Source organism: Peromyscus eremicus, chromosome 3 (assembly GCF_949786415.1).
Source record: "Peromyscus eremicus chromosome 3, PerEre_H2_v1, whole genome shotgun sequence".
Taxonomy (NCBI): domain Eukaryota; kingdom Metazoa; phylum Chordata; class Mammalia; order Rodentia; family Cricetidae; genus Peromyscus; species Peromyscus eremicus.
Window position 1 is genome coordinate 59,545,124 of NC_081418.1, and position 21,323 is coordinate 59,566,446.

General features: G+C 53.1%; 1 protein-coding gene across 2 annotated transcripts in view; it reads right to left on the reverse strand.

Moving 5' to 3' along the window:
* Smarcd3 (SWI/SNF related, matrix associated, actin dependent regulator of chromatin, subfamily d, member 3) overlaps positions 1 to 21,108 on the reverse strand; it is a 32,338-nt gene extending 11,230 nt beyond the window's left edge. The window contains exons 1-2 of one of the 2 annotated variants that reach the window (XM_059257739.1): positions 21,006 to 21,108; positions 19,085 to 19,225 (exon numbers count right to left, since the gene is read on the reverse strand). In XM_059257739.1, the coding sequence (XP_059113722.1) occupies positions 19,085 to 19,123 (39 nt within the window). In that variant the 5' untranslated portion in view covers positions 19,124 to 19,225; positions 21,006 to 21,108. Of the gene's footprint in view, positions 1 to 19,084; positions 19,682 to 21,005 lie in introns of those variants that run through there. The other variant, XM_059257740.1, reaches the window with a different exon arrangement.
* Between the last annotated feature and the right edge of the window lie 215 nt (positions 21,109 to 21,323).

Below are 21,323 nucleotides of genomic sequence, written 5' to 3' on the forward strand. Positions count from 1 at the left end.
TGGGGACAGGGACTCTACAACTCCAGAAGCTGAGGACACCTGCAAAATGCAACAGGCCAATGGATGCTGCTGGTGCTCTGCCATTTACCTGAAGATCTGAGTCATCACAGCTACCCCTAGCTCTCCTTCTAGCAGGGACTGGGAAACCCCAGTCCTTGGAGGTTCTAGGAGTCGGGTAGACACCTCTAGGCTTTAGGAAAAGCTGGGTGTCCTCGACTTTTAGAGCTACCTCTTGGGAGAAGATAGTAGGTGGGCTGGCATCTCAGCTTTGGGGGTCTGGGAAGACCAAAGTGGGGGTACCAGATCTGTGAGGTAGCTGAGAGATTACAGCGGTGGTCTTGGTGGTGAAGGAGATTGTGGGAGGTGATTTCACCAAGGGCTGAGTGATACCAGTACTAGGGAGATGGAGAGCACCAGTCAGGTCCATAGAGCCTGGTCCTTCTGGAGCCACCCCTTTTGGGGTATCATTATGCTGCACAAATGGCAGCTATGGGTCCACAACCCCAAACACACACCTAAGGGCACACATCTATCAAACCGCCACAGGGACAAGGAGCCACACGGATTTGCACATACAGGCACATCTTGACCTCCCCCACCGAGATGCTGGATTCAAAAGCCAGCAGACACATTAGCATGCTCTTCTAGCAGGTCCGGCGGGGGGGCTCGTGGCCAGGGAGCGCTTCTCACAAAGGCCAGGATTCCCACCAGCTCAGTGCCACCAGGGCGCTGGGCAGCGACATGCCGCCCACAGTGCCTGCGGAGAGCCCGGACTTCTTCCAACCCCGACAGGGCGCAGGCCACACCCGGGCAGGCCTAGAGCGTGTCTGGGGCCAGGGGAGGGCGGCCGGCCCGGCGGCCCGGAGCCGGAGTCCCCCTTGTCGTCCCCCCATCTCTCCTTCCCTTGCAGAAGCACGACCAGCACCAAATGGCAAAGCGCCGCTCCCCGCGCAGGGAGCGCTACGCCGCGGCCCGCGGGACGGACCGGCCGCCTCGCCCCCCACCGTGCGGAGCGAGCGGCCGCAGCCGGTGCACTGGGGGCCCGGACCGCCGGCCTGCACCGCCCTCCCTCCGCCCGCACCGGTCCCCAGCCCGAGCATGCGCGCTGCGGCCTCCCTCCCGGTGAAGGTCAGCCCAGGGCCCAGCTGCAGGACTCCACGGCGGCCAGGGGAGGCGGAGAAGGGAGGAGGGATGCGGGAAAGAGACTTAACTCCTTCTCTGCGGGAAGATGGCCACCTAGCCCCAGCCCGAGCTCAGAGTCTTGTGCTCCCTCCCTCTGTGGAGGTCCCGATTGGGGACAAGGAAGAGGGGGGGAGTTGAGGAGAGGGTGGGGAAGGGGGAATGGAAGGCTGGAGGAAGAGAAGGGAAGCTGGCTGGGAGAGGAAGGGAGGGAGGGGGGAGGAACAAAGGAGAGAAGAGGGAGAAAGGACAGCTTGCTAGAGAGACCCCTTTCTCTTGTGAGCTTTCCCTACACCCCAGCAGTCAAACTTCCCTCAAAGGAATACAATCACCCTGATTTTATCGGGGCGCGGGGGGGGGGGCGCAGTGTAAAGAGAGACCGTTTGGAGTTCTCAGGGCCAGGACTCCTCCTGATTTTTCTGACCTGGCCCATCCCTAACCTAAGCCCACACCCTTCTCCTTTGGTCACTAAATCCTGGGACATGTCAGGGGACCTCGAGTCTGATGACTAAGCTCCAAGTCCCCTGGGAACTCTGGCTAGAACTTAGAGCCAGGCCCAGTCTCTAGAAATGGTAGGAGAGGCCTCGGAGTCCCCAAAGCCTCCATTCCTACCCTACCTGAGAGACTCAGATACAGTCCCGGGAGATCCCTCTCAGTGGTCCCCCTGCCTCAGGAGCTGTGTGCCTCCCTGGTAGCGTCAGGACGCATCTGGGCCAGCACACAGCCTGCTGCTATGAAGGGGGCTGTCTCTCTGTGGAACTTCGCCTTCCTGTGTTTTGCATGCATGTACACACACACACACACACACACACACACACACACACACGGCAAATATGAACGAACAAAAAAAAAAAAAAAACAAAGAAAAAAATAGGACACCAAAATAGTTTTGTGACCTTGGATGAGTTGCTGTTATCTGCCTGCTCCTGCTTCCTCAGAAGTATCAGGAGAGACTTGACCCAGGGAGTCCAGGGCCTTTCCTGATCAGAGACCCAAAGATTCCACAGACAGAAAAGAACTGAGGCAGAGGAGAGGGAAGGGTGGGGAGGAAGGGGGGAGAGAGACACGGAGACGCAGCTCCACAGCCAGTGGGTGCTGCTCTCAGCCAGGCCTGAGCTGCTGTAGGGCCCCCCCTCTGTGACGTCCTCAGGGACACCGGCCTCCCTCCTTCCTTTCCTCAGAGTCACTCTCTGCCCCTTGCCACACCTCGTTTGTGCCCTCAACACCACGTACCACACCACGGGCCCCCTGCCACGAGGGAAAGACCTTACCGTGGGGTCCCCAGGGTCCTGCGCCGTGGGCAGGTACATGATAAAGGTTAGCTGAACGCACAGTCCTCCTTCCTCTCTGCCTGCGTGGATTTGTTCAGTCTAATGGGATGCTCCTTGACACCCCTCCCACCCACCCCCCCACACCGCACACACAATGATCTGCAAACACGGGGAGCTGAGGCTGCTGGTCGCAGGAGGAGCGCAGAGCCGGCCTCTGGGGCTCCGAGCATCCCGCTGGCCCAGAGGGAAGGCGCGCGCTTTGGATTCATAGCCAGGTTTCTTTCATCCCCCTCAAGGCCTCCATTAATTAGGTGGTCTCTTGGAGCAGGTCACTCTGAATAGCTTAAGGCACTGTAAAAAATAAAAAAATAAAAAGGAACCACCCAGGCTAGGTGCCCATTTCTCTGAGGATGTGGCAGGTGTGGGGGGCTTGTTTCTGTGGGGTGCTAGCCCACTGCACCCCGATGTGGCCCTGCCTGTAGGCAGGACTGCATTAGTGATTGAATTAGGCAGTACCCTGGGAAGAAAGGGTATGTCAAACACAGTCACCCCACCTCTGCCTTGATCAACACCTCACAGGTTTGGCTAGTCTAGGGCTTAGATATGAGAAGATGTGGGACCAAATTGCAGGGGAGGTGGGGGGCATGGCCTGGATTTGGACACACAAAGCTGCAAGCTTTCTCCTCTTCTCTTCTGAAGCTTGGAGCCAATGGAGGCACTCTGGGCCCCTTTAGTGGGGCCCATCCTCCCCACTACAGCCTCTCTCACCGTCTGAAGCCTCCCTCTGTCGGCCTCACAACGTATCCGAATGCCTGATGCTCTAAGGGGGTCCACCACTTCATGTCCCAGACTTCTGGGCTGTTTGACCTGTCTGCAGGAGCTAGTGGAGTCCTCGGTGTGTGTTGCTAAGAAGCTGAGGGCCCAGATTCAGGAAGAAGCCCCTTGGTTTCCTGGAGGTTTGCTCATGTCCTCGATCCTAACTGTGTCCCTAGGAATGCCCTTGTCCTCCCTGGAGAAAGGCCTGTCCTCATCTCTGGCCAGGACGCCTTCGGGTGTCCCACTCTCCCCTGCTGAACTCTGGGAATGCAGGGGAGATGCAGAGTGATGGGAACTGAACCCAGGGCCTCGTGTATGTTAAGCCAGTTCTCTACCGCCATGCCACACTGCAGGTCAACTTTATTCTGTAACACGTACCATTTTAACCCTCCTTGACTCTACCCCTCGACTATCTTCCCTCCTCATCCTGCCAGCCACGTTCCTGTCTCTGCCGAACCCTTCCTACCAGCATACAACAGTAGTGTTTCCCCATCTGCAAAGGACTCTCCTCACCCTACTTCTGGAAGTTGTAACAAAACTTCTCAAGAGTATATCTGCATTTGCCCTCTTTACTTCTCCTTGAACTCAAATCCTAGTGGATGCACATCCCACTGAGAGTGTCCCCGTCAGGAACACCAGTGGCCTCCACACTGTCCAATGTCACCATCGATCCCCAGGCCGTGTCTTGCTTAGCACACTACAGTGTTTGACCAAGGTACAAACTGCCTCCTTCTCTGCTGTCCCCCTGCCTCCAGGATGCTCTTCCTCAGGCTCCTCCTCTGTCCTGCTCCTCCTGTTCCATCTCAGTATTGGGGAGCCGAGAGAGGGAGGGCTCAGCTCCTAAAGTCCTCCACCAGGTCTCACCTGCTGGTACCACTACCTCCTGAAGGTCTGTTCTTACTAGGTACCAGGTGTTGACCTCGGAAGTCTTCCCATAACCCAGGCCTCTCCCCCAGACTTCAGACTGCTATATCTAATTGTGACTCAGCATTTCCGCTGGGTCAGCCTCCTATCTGGGTTATCTCAGTCTTATCTCAGTGACAGCAACACACCTTCCATTTGCTTGGAACTTCTTCTCTGTTGACCAAACACTTTCATACACATTGACCTGCAGGGTCCTCACAGACACCTCAGGCGCCTGGCTGAGAGGATTTCTAATCTAAAGATAAGGACAATGGTGTTCTCAGAGCCATGTGACTTACTAAAGTCACTGTGTGGTTACAGACTGGGCCTGCACATCAGATCTGATATGGAGGTCCTTGGGTCTCCCCTTCATCCCAAGCTGCCTCCCCAGAATCTCCTGTGGAAGGCACACCTGTCCAGGAGTCACAGAGTTACACATTGGTATTCCCACCTTTCCACACACTGCCTTAATGAAGAATGCCAGAGGGCTGGGAGATTTGCTTTCCAAGCAAATATGAAGATCTGGGTTTGGATCCCCAGAACATGCATTAAAAACCTGGGCCCAGTAAAGTACATCTGTAACCCCAGCATTCAGGAAGCAGAGATGGACAGATTCCTTGAGCTAGCTGGCCAGCTAGTCTGGGCAATCAGTGAGCTCCTTGTTCACGGAGAGACTCAGTCTCAAGCATAAGTGGAGAACAATAGAGAAAGACACCCGACTTCAACCTCTGCCTCCACACACGCATGAACAGGTGAGTTCAGTTACTTGTACAACCAGAGCACACCACAAACATACATGCACACAAAACACATAGACATGCAAACCCTAAACACACACACACACACACACAAGTGCACAATCGTGTATGAAAGAAATCAAGACTCTTGGAAGCCTGTGCGTTACTGCTGATTTACCTCCAATTATCTCTTAAACACCACCCCCAACCTCAAGCACATTGTTTCAAACATTGGGGATATAAATCTTCTAAAAGTTACCACCGAGTAACTGTCTAAGATAAATGTCAATGCACTTACGGCAGTCTCCTTAGCTCCTGTGTAAAAATCTCAGTTAAATTTGGAACAAGTCCCTTGCTATGTGGCTCTTCCTGGATTATGGCTGGACATATGTGTGCATCTGTGTAACATGAGGAAGCATGTGCATGAATCATCATGGTCACACATCTCCCTGTCCCTCACCTTAGGGCTGCTACACTTCAGAAGTTCATTGCCCTCAGGGCACACCACCTCATCCTGCCTTCCCAGCACCACTTGGTAATCATGAGCTTGGGAAACTCAGAGGCTCTATCCTGGTCCTCAAGAAGTGATGTGCATAGCAAGAGGCTGGCTATGTGGAACAGACTGTGGATCTCTCTCTCTCTCTCTCTCTCTCTCTCTCTCTCTCTCTCTCTCTCTCTCTCCCTCCCTCCCTCTCTCTCTCTCCCTCCCTCCCTCCCTCCCTTCCTCCCTCCCTCCCTCCCACCCTCCTTCTCTCTCTCCCTCTGTGTATGCGTGTGTGTGTGTGTGTGTGTGTGTGTGTGTGTGTGTGTGTATATACTGCATATTCATGTGCATGAGTATATATGTCTATGCAGGTGTGCATTCGTGTGGAGGCCAGAAGCCAACCTCTGGTGTCATTCCTCAGGACCTGTGTATCTTGATTTTTTTTTTTAATCATCTGGAGCTTACTGATTAGTCTAAGCTGGCAGGTTAGCAAGCCCCAGAGAGGAGGGGTCTATCTCTCTCCCCAGGACTGTGTGTGCTGTGATGTCCAGGCTTTTTACATGAGCTAGGGATCAATCTGGGACCCTCAGGCAGGCACTGTAAGCACTTTACCAAATAAGCTATCACCATGGTTTCCCAGATTTCTTGTGGATCTTGGCGAAAGTATATAGGGTTGAAAATCAATAGGGACTGTGTGGCCTGTCCATGACCGAGGGTTTCATAGTCAAAGCTGGGTTCTGCATCTCCTTGTATCTCCAAACAGTACAGTCTATGAGTGAGCAGAAATGAGGGTTCCTGGGGTCAAAGGCTTTGGTGGCAGCTAAGCAGTCTTCCTGTGGGCAGAGGGAGGAAACAGGCTAGGCCTGTCTTCAGGGCCTAGACCGGCTTGGTATCCCACCCCTGACTTCTGCAAACCTTTGTATGGCAGCTGTTCTCCTTAGAGAAGGGCAGAGAATCCTTCTCTGTGAGACTGCTGGCAGCCTTGCTCCTAGAACTGGCCCTTGCCTTGGCTACTCTGATCTGGCAATCAACTGTTTGGGGTCAGGGCTTTGACAGCCTGGCCCCACTGCCCTGTCCCGTCCTGTCCTCCTTTATGGCCCATCCACTGCCCTGGATGAAGTCCTGCAGGTAACATGGCGTGATGTTCTGAGCTGAGGCTTTGGTACCATTGACATTTGGGGCAGGATGACAAGCATGGCCTCTTCAGTACTGAGCTCTACCTCCTGCTCCAGAGTGACTTATTGTGGTGGCTCGCCTATGCACTGCAGGATGTTTGAAGCATCCCTGGCCTACAGCATCTTCTACTAGACTCTTTCTCCTCTTTCTCTGGGAAGATCAACAAACACAGCCAGACACTGTCCCCTGTCTCTGGAAGGAGGGGCTGCCCCAGGGTGAGAACCTCAGCTCTACAGTCATGTCTTGGGGTCACATCTGGCTCCGCACTGAGTTCTTTGACACCCCTGAGCCTCATTTTCCTTATCTGCAACACAGGGAGCCCTGTCTTGACTCACAGGGGCTGAGGTTACAGAGAGGTCCAATGCTTTACCCCACGCATAGCTACTCTCCTGGTCCCCCAGTGTCACTGCCCTCCTGGGCTGCCTCTACCTCACACAGCAGGCCCAGCCTATCCTGCTGCTGGCTGACCCCTGCTAGGGCACAGTGGCAGCAAAAGACCCCCAGAGCCCTCCAGCTGTTGGGGAGGAGAGTGGGAGTACTACGCAAATGCCCTGGAGGGAGCGTGTGAGACATTGGCCAGGGCCCCTAGAAAATAGCCAGGCAATTACTCAGAATGACTAATTACGCTATGCTCTGTGATCCCTGGGGAGTTTGGACTCTTCCCAAATCCTTGGACACATCCCAGCAGAGAACAGCCTAGGGCTACACCAGTGTGCAGATGGGTCACAACATGGGAAGCCTGCAGCCTACAACTTGAGAAGAGGCTGTGCCTAGGGGCTGCAGGGAGGACAGGGACTCTCAGGAGCTCATACAGAAGTGTATGCCCTGGGCATGAACTTCAGACAAACCCACAAGACCAGCTGTCCAAGATCTGAGTGGCAGCAGACAGCAGAGGTGTCTAGAAGAAAGCCGGGCCTATGGACTCGGTGTTCACTCCCCTACTCTGCACGCCGTAAGCAAGTGTCCATGCTGTAGAAGCACATTCCCCCCCCCCCCCAGCCATGCCTCTGGGGACCCCCAAAGACCTTGAATAGACAAGACGGGTAGAGAGCTTAGTGCCAGGAGCCTGTTCAGACTCTGCAGAGGGAACAGGGATGCAGCACCCAGATAGGTGAGGCACAGAAGCCATCTTGGGTGATCTGTGCAGAGCCATGAACTAGATGTGGAAAAAGCCTCCTTTGGATAAGGTAAGCATGGGTGCCATGGTTCTGGGGCACAAAGAGAGGTAGCCTTCTTTGGGAGAGGCACCTTGGGGCTCAGGCTTTATCTTGCTGAGGGTCTTAGGAACGATGGGATGGGAACAGATGGCAGGTGTCCAGAGAGCTTGGTCAGGACTAAACTAGTAAGGATTACAGCTGACACACGGGCACCTGCTGAGTCAGGAATGGAGCCTGCCTCTAGTTCGTTTCTGTTTCAGGTGACCCAAGCAGGCTGAGAAACCTCTATGTGGCTGAGACTGACCTTGAACTTCTGACTTTCCTGCCTCTACCTCCTGAGTGCTGGGAGTACAGGTGTGCACCATTGAGCCTGTTTTTAGCTTTGTTGCTGCTAGGTAAGTATTGTACCAACTGAGCTAGAGGCCTCCTCTGCCTCCCGTCTGCATTGCAGCCCTAGGCTACAGGCAGATAGGAGTGGGAGGAGGGAGTGAAGATGTCCTCAAATATTCAATTAGGAAACAAACTCAGTCGGGCGGTGGTGGTGCACGCCTTTAATCCCAGCACTCGGGAGGCAGAGCCAGGCGGATCTCTGTGAGTTCGAGGCCAGCCTGGCTACAGAGTGAGTTCCAGGAAAGGCTCCAAAGCTACACAGAGAAACCCTGTCTTGAAAAACAAAACACACACACACACACACACACACACAAAAAAAAAAAAAAAAAAAAAAAAAAGAAAGAAAGAAAGAAAGAAAGAAAGAAAGAAAACAAACTCAGGGGGTAGAGGTAGGAAAAATCAGGGGTACAAAGCTAACCTCAGTTCTATGACTGGGCTACATGAGACCCAGCTTCATAACTGCAAACCTGAGTGAGAGCCTGAGACAAGAGGCCACGTGTCCCTGCATTCACACAGCCCTCTCCCCACCTTAGCTGCCAGTGGCCTCTGCAGCAGCTCACAAACATTCCACATGCCACGAAGCTGTTTCCCAAATACTACCTCCAAGAAGATCCAGTCTCCCCCTCCCTTCTAGCTACATCACCAGGCCAGCACCAGGGCCCAGCATTTCCCGTGTTTTTCTGTCGTCATTAACGTCCTCTTTTCTGCCACCCTCACACCCACTGCAGGGTTAGGGTCAGGGTTCTGTCTCTCCATGATCCTCCAAGCCCATCTGCATCATCTGCCTATTTGGCTTGAGCACCCCCCCCATTCTCTCCTCTGGACCCAGCTCTTCACCCCATCTCTCTTCAGCTTGTTTCCTACACTATGGCCAGATCAATATTGTAAAAGGTGTGACTAGGAACACAGTACATCCTTTTAAAGACCTGACGATGGTTTCCATCACACTAACAAAATCCAAATTCCTTGTCCAGTTCTCAAACTCATTGAGCCCCATTACCTCAGGGCCTTTGCACATGTATGATCAGCTCTTTGGGGTTGGAAGAAGCCACACTCCTGAAGACAAATTTGGTTCCTGCACAGAGGAGCTGGTATCAGCTCCAGCCTTGAGGCAGTGCCTCGGAAGGGCAGCCGTGGTGGCCACGAGGGAGGGTGGAGGAACATACCTGTACAGCCTGTCCCAAAGCCCAAGGCATATGAGGGGAAGGGAGGTCTGCAATGGAGTTTCCAGGACAGCCTACAGCCTGGGCTGGCAACAGTGGGAGTTCTTAGGGTACAATGAAACTGTCATCCCCTAAGTGGCCCTCAGTGAGCCAACCCTCCCAGTCCCCGTGACAAGGAGGTGGCCTGAGTAAATGGAGCTGTGTTCCCAGCTCTGCTGGAGGCAGCAGCATGGTTGGCTTCAGTGTCTGAGCTGGGGACTCATCAGGCAGGACAGCAATGAATGCCGGGGTAACCGGTGTCACCTGAGGTTCTGTATGTTCCCCTACGAGGAGGCCTGGAGCCAGGCAGGCGGCCAGGGCCTCATCCTCCAGCTCCTCAGTAATAGCAGTGTGTTCACTTGTCCCCTGGGGCCTTAGTTCCCAGAGATTTGAGCCCCAATCACCTCCCCAAGATAGCAGCCACCTCAAGATCTTCTTTCTGCAGGCACAGCCCCAAACACTGAAGGCAGCCATTGCAGTCCCCTCCCATGTGTGGGTTGAATGGTGAACCCCTCATTCTGGACATGTCCAGTACATCAGAATGTGAACTTAGAAAGAGATTCTACGGGACTGGAGAGATGGCTCAGCCATTAAGAGCACTGGTTGCTCTTCCAGAGGACCCAGGTTCAATTCCCAGCACCTACATGGCAGCTTACAACTGTCTGTAACTCCAGTTCCAGGAGACCTAACACCCTCACACAGACATACATGCAGGTAGAAAGGTAGAACATCAATGTGAATAAAATAATTTTAAAAAGAAAGAAAGAAAGAGACTCTATGGAGTAACTATGGGTCACAGGTGAGGCCCTGATCCACCATGACCAGTGTTCTCTAGGAAAGGGAAACAGACTCAGGGCAATGTGCACAGAGTGGGGTGAAGAGACACAGGGAGAAGCAGCCTGGAGCCTCATCTGCTGCTCAAGCTGGCAGTCTGGTGCAGGCCCAGCAGCTGTGGCACACTAGCTCACTCATACTGTCCTTTGGCACTTCTGTGGCTGGCTCCTGAGACACACTGCCAGTCCATCTGTGACCCTGACATGGACCTGAGCATGGTGTCTATTCTCTAGAAAGCATTGAAAGTGACGCCTTAGACATGTGCCTTCCAAAAGTGCATCCTGTGGCAGCACTTCAACATAGACACTGAATCTGAGTGTTCCACAGAAGCGTGGAATCACAGGACTCTAAGCTTTGATTTCTTCAGCTTGGGATGGGTACACCACCACCTTGCCTGGGTCAGTGTAAACAGCACAAGAGCCTGAGATGGCATGAGAATATTGTCTGCAGGTCACAGGGACATCACCACGGCAGCTTTTCATGCTTGGTACTCATGAATCCCATAACCCCACATGCCTTGACACCTCACACCCCTTCTCCTTCCACTGTGCCTAAACACATGCCCACTCCATGCTTGTGAAGCAGTCCCTCGCACTAAGAGATAGAAACTTTTGGTTATTTCTGCCAATATGTGTCTTGGGAGAATCAGCTCATTTCTCGACTGGCTGGGAGCCTCTGGGTTCCAGGATTGATAACTAACAGTCACCATCTCCAGCTGTGTGGCGTTCAGAAGTCTGGGGAATGTGGCCATTGTCTTCATCTAAATCTTTGCTCATCTAAATCTTTACACTTAGTATTGAAAAGGGACAGAAATTGGAGAAAGCCACTTTGCAGACTTCTCTATGCCTACTGGGCTTCGTTTTCAATTTTTTTTAAAATTTTATTTATTTATATTTTATGTATGAGTGCTCTGCATATATGCCTGACACCAGAAGAGGGCATCAGATCCTATTACAGATGGTTATGAGCCACAATATGGGTGCTAGGAATTGAACTCAGGTCCTCTGGAAGAGCAGCCAATGCTCTTAACCACTGAGCCATCTCTCCAGCCCCTCAATTTTTTTTTTAATATAAACATGTGATTTAAACAGGGTCTTATTTTGTAGTCCAGGCTAACCTTGAACTCTTTTTCTTTTTGTTTTGTTTTTTTAGACAGAGTCTCCCTGTGTAGTCCTAGCCTGGGACTCACTATGTATACCAGGTTGACCTGGAACTAACAGAGATCTGCATGCCTGTGCCTCCTTAGTTCTGAGAGTTGGCCTTGAACTCTTGATCTTCCTGCCTTAGCCTCCCCAAATAGAATTACAGGTGTGTGCCACAATGGCCAGATCATCTTAATTCTTAGCAAACATATTGATAATAGTAACATCCAGCCAGTGTCATGCTTGAGTCCTGTCTCAGCTCTGGTGGGACTATTTGTGCCACTGTAACCAGCAAAGGACACAGAGCAGGCTCAATGACCCCCTTCTCTGTTTAGGGCCAATGGTTACATAGTCTCCAGTCCACCACGGCATCCACCCAGCCCTCCTTATGTATCATACCCTAAACCCTAACTAACTGAGAGATGCTTCATCAACCACCTCCAAATGGACATGCACTTCCGGGTGGAGGGTAGCCTCTGAGACAGCTGGTTTGGGTTAAAAGAAGGCAGGTGGCAGGGCGAGGGGGTGAGTGTTGCTCTGGCCACACAACGTCTTTCAAAAAAGTTATTTTTGTATATATGTATGCATGCATGCATGCATGTGCATCTGTGTGTGTCTGTGTGAATGCATGGGCATCTGTGTGCAGGTGTGTACACAGAGATCAGAAGGGGGCATCAGGTGTCCTCCATTACTCTCCATCTATTCCTTTGAGGCAGGATCTCTCCCTGAATCTGGGACTTGATTTTTCTTGGCGAGGCTGGAAGCTAGTCAGCTCCAGTGATCCCCTTGTCTCCCTCTCTCAGAGCTGGGATTACAGGCAGTCAAGGGGTTATGTGAGTACTGGGATCTGAGTCGGGTCCTCAAGACCGAGCAGCAAAAACTCTCAACTGCTGAGCCATCTCCCCAGATCTCACACTGTGTCCTATACTTCTATTTGGTGCCACCCCCAAAGTCTGGGAGAGTTCATGGGAAAAGTTAGGTCTCTAGAGTCTCTTACAAATTTAGTGACCTGGTCCCTGAAGTCAACCAGTCCACAGGGAAGCAACCAGAGGGAGCTGAGCAAGAGCTGGCCCTTTCAGAGGGGCTGGTCCTTCTCCAGGGACACATTCTCAATTCTCCGTGTTGCCTCCCCATTCCTTATTTTAGGGGTTGCAACCCCAATGCCCCTAGGGCCCCGCTATGATTGTAAGGGACTGGCATGGGCTTTGTAAAGTGAGACGATAGATAAGTTTTGGCCTTGAGCCTCAGTGCCGTAAAAGAGGCAGGGCCGGGGTGGAGAGGGACTGTACAAAGGATGGCTGTTTGTCCTTCTGAGGACCAGCAGGGTTTGGGCATAGCATGGCTCTGAGGGCCGGATGTGGTGGAGACACACTAGCTGGGACTCTTGCCCTGCCCACTGGGAAAATGACTTAGATTTCTGAGCCTCGGTGTAATTGTCTGAAAAGTGATGGCCATTCTAACCACATTCACACCATAGTGTTTTGAGGCTCAATTAAACCAGGAAACATTTTTAAAACCACCAAGGAAGTCAAGCAACAGCAGCTGCTGTTGCCCACCCACCCGCTGAGCTCTACTTCCTGCATGTGCCTAGTGCCCGGCTCCCAGGGTCTGTGTGCTGCCAAGGAAACAGGCAGGTGCTGGGGCATCTCCAAAGCTGGGCCACTGCCCCCTGGAGGGGTTACTTTCAAGTGTCTCAGGTGCCTGGGGCCGTACTTTAGTTGGTAGAGTGCCTGCACAATATGCACAAGGCTCTGGGTTCAAACCCGAGCTGCGTGAAGCGTGACGGTAACGCCAGCATTCGGGAGGTAGAGGCCAGCAGATCAGAAGTTCAATGCCATTCTCAGCTGCACATCAAGCTGAGACCATCTTAGGCTACAGGAAACCCTGGTTCGAAAATGATATCTCAGCATTTTCTTCTGAATTAAGAGTCCTATTAGGACAGTGGTAAAGAGGGGAAACTGAGTCAAGAGAGGACCAAAAATCACAGTGATGTTCCCTGAAAGACTGGTGTAAGTTAAAAGGAAAACTATTTGGGGGCTAGGGATGTGACTCAGTGGTAGAGTGCTTGTCTGTAGTATGTTCAAGACCCCAGCTCCAATTCCTAGGACCACAAACAGGACAAAGAAAACCTCTGTGAAAGGCAAGAAAGGAGTCCTCTCCAATGTGCAGAGCGAGTAGACTGGGAGGTGTTGGCTATGGAGATAGACTAAACCAAGATCAAACCCTATGAGAGCTCAGGTATAGGACAGGGAAGACGCCAAGCTGACCAGTGGTGCAATGAAGATACCATGAACAGATGTTGGCCCCTGGGACCAAGGGAGCTGGTGCTCCAGGGCTTACAGATGACACTTCAGAAAGCATGGCTGAATAGTTATTCTAACCCACGTGGTTATCGGGGTGCTCCCAGCTCTATTTCATGCAGAGTGTTCTGCACTCATGCACTGAGTCCTTACACAAAGAAAGGCTTTGTGATCAATTTTGCAAACACTTGCATTTGGAGAATTAATGCCCCCCCACCCCGTGTGTGTGTGTGTGTGTGTGTGTGTGTGTGTGTGTGTGTGTGTGTTTAACTTACTATATATATATGCTAGCCTTGCACTCAAGACAATCCTCCTGCCTCAGCTCCCCATGTATGGGCTGAAGGTATGCATCACCATGCCCAGCTCAGGAGGCGATAATCATCTTCTGCCACAAGTCTGTCCAGCCTTCAGGGGCCTCTCCAGAAGGGCAGAACCAATTGTTCCTCAGAGGAGACAGGGTGCATAGGAGAGCTGTGCTCAGGGGCTGGAAGCAGAAAAGGTCTACTCTGCAATCCCAGAGGTCCAGGCCAAAGTCAGAGGGAAGGAAACCCTCCACCCTCATAGTAACACTTGAACATGAGTCTGACTGTGGAGAGCCGTCTGATGGTGGGAGCTGCAGGAGGCAGACCAGTTCTTAGAGCCAAGAGCACATGAATGGGCAGTGGGGGGGTCACCAGGCAAGGCAGGGCCACTATGAGGCCACCTGTACCCAGAGGGACCTCGGCTCCTCTGAGTCAAGGCCTCCTCCTCCGCCTCACCCCCTACTGTCTCATTCATCTGCTCCTCATTCCAGGAATGCTTTTCCTACTCTGCAGAAGAGCACCATGCTAAGTGGAGCTCTGCGTTTTCTTCAGCAGAGTCTGAGTGAGACAAGGGTGGTGATCAAGTAGGGGTTACAGGGAAAGCTGAAGCAACAAAACACAAAAACAAACAAAAACCCGCAAATATGCACCATAAAGCACATCTCTTAGGAACTCTACAGCTAAATATTGACGTTTTAGCAGGTGCTATGAGACTTGAGTAGGACTTCCCTTCTAATCAGGGATGGGAGTAAGTCTCTCTGAGTGATATGCAACCGAATGCAATTGACCAGGGCAAGAGATCAAGGACGGCCATGGAGGCGGAAGGAGTAGCAAGGAATGGCAAATCTGAGGTCATCCTGGGCTGTGTGGACCCTGTCTCAAGGGGCAAAAAGAAGCAGATGAAATGGGGATATACGTGGAAAATAAAAGTCAATAAACAGGGCTAGAGAGGCTGGGCGGCGGTGGTGCACGCCTTTGATCCCAGCACTCGGGAGGCAGAGCCAGGCGGATCTCTGTGAGTTCAAGGCCAGCCTGGTCTACAGAGCGAGATCCAGAACAGGCATCCAAACTACAGAGAAACCCTGTCTCGAAAAACAAAAACAAAAGGGGGGGGGTGGCTAGAGAGACGGCTCAGCAGTTATCACTGTTGCTCTTGCAGAGGACCCGGGTTCAGTCTCCAGTGTCCACCTGGTGGTTCACTATAACTCCAGGTCCAGGGGTTCCAACATACTCTTCTGGCCTCTGTGTGCCCCAGGCATGCACAGAGTGCTTATACTTACATACATATACACATACATACACACATACATGCAAGCAAAACACTCATACACATAAAAATAAATAAATCTAAAAAGATTTTTTAAAGCCAATAAAAGAGCATGGTGACTGTCCTAAAGGACAGATAAGGAAGGGGATGGTATGACAAAGGTCATTCCCATGTCCAGCAGTGTGGCTGGCCCCACGACCATGGCCAAGGGGACCCTCCCCTCTTCATATCTCACAAGTGCATTTCCATTCTGTTCCTCAGGAGATGAGCCTGGGTTAACTCTTTCAGCCTTCTCTGTACCCCTCTTTCCTATCTGAGAAGGAGGGGAGGGTACAAGACTCATTGGCAAGGCCGTCACGGGAGGTTAGGACGGCTTTCCCCATGGCCAGCCCTGCTCTTTTGGGGAACCCATATGGGATAGTCCATTTGCTCCTGTTCCCGTGCTCCAGGTACCTGAGCTTCAGTCAGGGAGGGGTGGCCTAATGGTCTAACCTCCTCCATTGGTCTAGTTTCTCTCAGTTAATGAGTCCCTGGACTCTGGGTCTTAGAGGGTCTGGGTTCTACAGAGAAGGAGTGTGGCTGCCTGGTCCTCCTTGTGCCTCAACTTACCTGCTAGACATGTGATATTCTTTATTTTCTAGGAGGCTGTCTCACCCCAACCAGGAGACAGTCTCTGGACTTAACCCTCAGCTTTAGACTAACCTTCCTCTGCACAATGTGTATCAGATACATTGTGTCATAATATTAACAAATAGTCACAAATATTAACATAACAATTATTTCTTGAAAGTAGCAATCCCTTCTGCTAGTTGCTCTAAATTTAAAAAAATAGATTTGATTCTAATGTGTACACGTTTTTTGCCTGCATGCATGTGTACGCGTGCACCACATGTATGCCTGGTGCAGGGGGAGGTCGGAAGAAGGCAGGGGATCTCCTGGAACTGGAGTCCTAGAACCGAGCCTGGGTTCTCTGAGAAAGCAACAAGTGCTCTTCCCCTCTGAGCCATCTCGCCAGCCCTTAGTCACTCTACATTTTATCTTTAGGTTAGGCACTCTGATCTAGATGGCCAGACAGCATGACACTCAGTCCGTACGCCAGCCCGGGAAAATTGCTAGGACACTGTTGGAGACCTTGCTCAGCTCTTCACACTATATTCTTTATATACCCAACAAGGGACAGGCCAGAATAACAGCAATTTGATCAAGTAGTTGGGTTTTAGCTTAAGGAAGGGTAAGCAGGTTCACAGAACCACGGGGGGTTATGCTTACACTAGCCTCACCCCAGGCCACAGCGCACTTCTCTTCCCATCTACCCTCCGTCCCAATTTTCCCTGCATCACTGATTTTGCAAGGGCCCCAAGGCCTCTCTGGAACACAGTAGACTGGAAGGACATCTGCCCGTGGCACCTTCTCTCTGCTTCTCTACCCTCCCCGGGAGCACGCTGTTCCTCCCTCTGGGCCCCAGAATGTTCTTTAGTCTGGAGAAATGGTTCAAATGGGAGTCAATCCAAGTTTGTAAATTCCAGTAAAGGCATGTGCGGAACCATGCTTGGGAGGCACATTCTCAAATTCCCTAGAAGTAAGTTTAGGTCACAAGGAAACTGGTTTCACAGCTGGGAAAGGAGGGAACAGAGTGTGTATTACCCCAAATGGCAGCACAGCTCAAGTGAGCAGACGCTCTCCCACCGGGTTCCTTGTGAGTTCCCCAGGTTTCTCACATCCCTCACCGTCAAAGGATACTGGAAACAAGAGCCGCAGTCCCTAGATGTCCCTAGGGTTAGCGTCCACCAGCAGCAGGCAAACAGGAGCCCCAGACTGGCCAATGTTTATTCCTGAGGCTTCAGAATCCAAAGCCCAGAGCCCTTTACTCACCCCCCTCCCAGTGACACCTTCAACTCATTACCTGTGCCACTCAATTCTCACTAACACCTGCAATGGCACAGCGAGTCCTTGGGGGTCAGCGGCCTGCAGCAGCTGCAGACCCAGCCACTGTACAGCCCACCATCGAGACACAGGGGGGCTTGTGAGCATCCAAATGCTTGTACATATGCCCTGGCCAGCAAAAGCTACCTGCCACCAAGACACGTGAGGGTTGATTTCATGTTTATGTGACTCTCAAACCAAATACCAAACAAGCCCCATGCTTTGCTAACTCATCTCTGGCAGATGGGGGTAGGGCATGAGTGTGCTGGGGCTTCTGGCTCCCCAGGAATCACCTAGTGACCAAGGACCATGCTAGGACCAGTTATCACTGCCCCAAACCCCAGTCTTCTCAGGCTTCCTTTCTTCCCCCCACGGTCCAGCCCTACATTGAGTGAGATCATGTCGTCCTTCAGGTAGCAGTGCTGAGAGCCCCTGGAGGCGTAATTCAGTACACCCCAAATGAGCTGTGCTTAGTGAAGCTTATCACAGGATGGACAGCTTCTGTGCACCTGCTAAAGACCTCAGCAGTCTCCTCACCACCCCCTACTCAGTGCAGTCTCCTGTGACTAACTAGAACTTTCTGATGTGGAGCCTGAGATTGCTCCAGGACAAGCCAGCTGGATCTACCTGCACACCCATTTGCTTTGGGAATCTTCACTGCAACAGACCCCACAGACTTAGGAGGAGGTCCCCCTGTCGCCTGAGGCGCTGATGAGGTTGAGTCCTGACATTTCTGTGGGCAACAAAAGTCTGAGACTCCCAGTGTGGGAATGGGCATGCCCATCCCGTGCTTGTTTCGGGGCTATGGATACCAGGTGACTTGCACACAGTCACCATGGGGCTCTACCACTCTGAGCTAGGCTGGACTTACCTACCAGCAGGCAAAGCCCTAGACCATTTTTCCCTGAGCTGGGCCCAGTGTTGTGTGTGTGTGTGTGTGTGTGTGTGTGTGTGTGTGTGTATGTGTGTGTGTGTGTGTGTGTGTGTGTGTGTGTGTTGGAGGTGGGGGAAGAGTGTTAGGTACAGCAGCTGGCCTTGGGCTTCTTCTTGATCCACTCTGAGGAAGTAGAGGCTGAGAGAGGCCTCACTGCCTACACATGCTCCACAGCACCAGGCCTTCCGAAGCCCTGTCTTCCAAGAACCCTTTCAAGCTGCATCCATCCAGGGCTTTCCTGATGTCCCCCTCCTCAGAGGTCCACACTACCTGTGGCACTTCTTTTAGCCCCTTCCCATATCCAGCAAGGTTCTTGAAAAGTGGCCTTTCTTTCCTACACCCTAGTATGTCCCTCTAGACAAGCCGGGATAGGTGTGAGACTGCCCACAGCCGCCCTCCTCTCCAGTGGAAGAGGAGGGTCCAGCTCCTGTGTACCAGCATGACAGTCTATCCAAGCTTGAAGCCTGCGTGGTGGCAAAGAAGAGCCACTACCACCATGTTCCATCGTGAACAATCCCATCTGGGGCCTCTGTGGGGCTTTGAGAAGTCAGCTCAGCCTGTCTGTAGGTTGCTGACCCAAAGATGTGTCAAGGACCTGCAGATTCCTTCCAGATAATAGGGATCATTGGGTGAGAGGGAGGCACTGGGATCATTGGGAGGCATTTGTGTGAATGGAGAGATGTTATGCATCCAAGGGGCTGTAGATAGTGAGGATTCAGAAGAAACCAGATCCATAGACCCTTTTCATATGAACTTGGTTTCAGATTAACTTGTTCCTGGATCAGAGTGGCTTTGAGAGGCAGGGCCTAGGGACTCCTCGGGAGATGAAGGGACACTTATAAGAGGTAACACAGATGTGGCTTAAGGTACTAAATGATAGATGTCATCAGGTTCAGAAGAACACTCCATGCTGGGAGGGATACATAAAGGCACCGTGTGGTCACTTGGGACCAGTGGGGAGGTGGGCAGACAGTTGGGGGTGGGGAGCAAGGCATGGCCAGAGCCTAGAGCTGGCAGACTTTGGCCAAAGCTCCTGCTCCTAGGCTGCCAGAGAAGGAAGCACCTACCTGTACCACGGTGGGTAGGTGCTGAAGACCTGGAGTCATAGATGGCAGGGTCCTGCAATTGAGAAGTCATCCAGTGCCCCCTTGGTGCCCCGGCCCAGAGCCTGCCACGCCTGTAGCGCCAGGGGCCATGCTGAGGAGGATCTGAAAGGAGAGGGCTGTGGGAGGCGTGGCCTGGGCCCTGATCCCCTAGGGCAGGCTCTGAAGGGCCTGGAGGGAGGCTAAGTTCCAGGCCTCCTTACAAAGGTCTGAGGAAGAGTACCGGAAATTGTGTAGAAGGGGCCAGGCCCTGGGGCCAGCCCAAGCCAACCTGAGGCCAGGGAAACTCAAGGAAGAGCAAAAGTGGGAACAGTGTGTGCCTAATGCACATGGATGTGGGCCCAGGACAGAGAACTTCAGCCAGGAGCTGAGACCCCAGACAGAGACCTGTCCCCAACAAGGGAAGGCAGGTCTTAGGGGTGTGAACGGAGCTTTGAAGCTAGAAGAGACCTTCTGGCCAGGATTACACTTAGCACCAGGGTGGGCAGATAGGTGGTTCCCTGCACTCAATCAACAGCTTGTTCCAGGCTCTCCTGTATGCACTGCCTTCTGGGTTCACCCCAGTCTGGTGGCCTTTCCCTCCTGGGAAGAGCAGAAAGGCCTCAGGTGTGGGGCAAGAGAGTACAGTGCCATGGCAAGGGTGAGGGACGGAGGGGGAGGGGGCAGGTTTGAGAGAGATCCAGGAACACGCAGAGCATACGGGAGGAGATATGTTGGCCAAGGTGGAAGATGGAGCGGGACCCAGCTGAGGATGCTGAGGTGGGATGTGGGGCATGTGGTAGGAGGGCCAAGAGGGTCTGAGGTAGACATGTGTGAGGAGGAAAAAGGCTACAGTCTGAAGCTGAGGGGCGGGAGTCCACAGGCAGGGGAGGACAGAGAAATAACTTGAATGGGAGACGGCTGTCCAGCAAGAAGAGTAGCAAGTGGAGTCTGGGAAGGTGCCAGGTAGTGGGCAGGAAGGAAGGTGCCAGGTAGGGAGGGAGGGAGAGGATGTCAGACAGGGCAAGTGGGAGAAGGCTGCCAGGAGGAGCAGGTGGGAAAGTGCTGGGCAAGAGGGAGGTGCCAGGCAGTGGGGAGGAGGGTGGTGCCAGACAGGGAAGGGAAGGTGCCAGGCAGCAGGGTGCCAGACAAGGGCAGGGGGAGGGGATGCAGGTGGAAGGAGGGTAGGAAGGTACCAAGTAGGGGTGGGAAGAGAGGGTACCAGGTAGGGATGAGGTGTCAGAGATGGGGCTGGATGGGAGTTGGCTAGAAGAGGTAGGAGAAAGAGGTTCCCGGTCAGGGAGCGTGCCAGGCAGGGGGAATGAAGGGAGTCAGGGTGGTGGGCAACACCAGGAAAGAGGGAAGAGGACAGCAAGGAAGAAGGAGGGTGCCAGAGAGGGAGGAGGGCACTGGCCAGGTAAAGGGAAGATGCCAAGCAAGAGAAAGCAGGGAAATGCCAGGTGGGTAGAGGAAGGGGATGCCAGTTAAGGGGAAGAAGGATGCCAGGCAAAGAGAAGGATGCCAGGCAGAGAGAGGATCAGGGATGCCAGGTAGAGGGAGGAGGGATGCCAGGTAGAGGGAGGAAGGATGCCAGGTAGAGGGAGGAAGGATGCCAGGTAGAGGGAGGAAGGATGCCAGGCAGCGGGAAGAGGAATGCCAGGCAGAGAGAGGAAAAGGAATGCCAGGCAGGAGGAAGAGGGATGCCAGGCAAAGGGAGGAGGGATGCCAGGGAGCAGAAGGAGGGATGCCAGGCAGGGAAGAGAAGGGATGCCAGGCAGAGGGAGGAGGGGGGTGCCAGCAGAGGCGAGGCAGTTCTGCCAGCAGGGAAGGCGGGGGCGCTGGCGCAGCGCGGCTGGGCGGCGTGTTTGCCTAGGGCCGTGGGGGCCGCGCGGTGCGGGTCGCTCACCTGCTCCCTCGGGACCCCGGCCGGGAGCGCGGCTGCCCGCCCTCGGCTCCGAGCTCCTGCTCGACTTGGCGCCTGCGCTGCTGCAGCCTGGAGCGGGGGAGGCGCAGGGAGCGTCTGCAAAGAGCTAGGCACTTAATAATGAGTTAGGGATCGGAGTAAGAAGCTTTGCCCCATCCAACCGTGTGTGTGATCTTCAGCTCTGAGCCCTGAGACTGAGCCCTTGCCAGACCTAGACCCACCCGTGGTGAACTTCAAGCCTGTGCACAGATATCTTGTAAATGCACCTGTGCACTCAGCTTTCACAATACGCTCAAAACA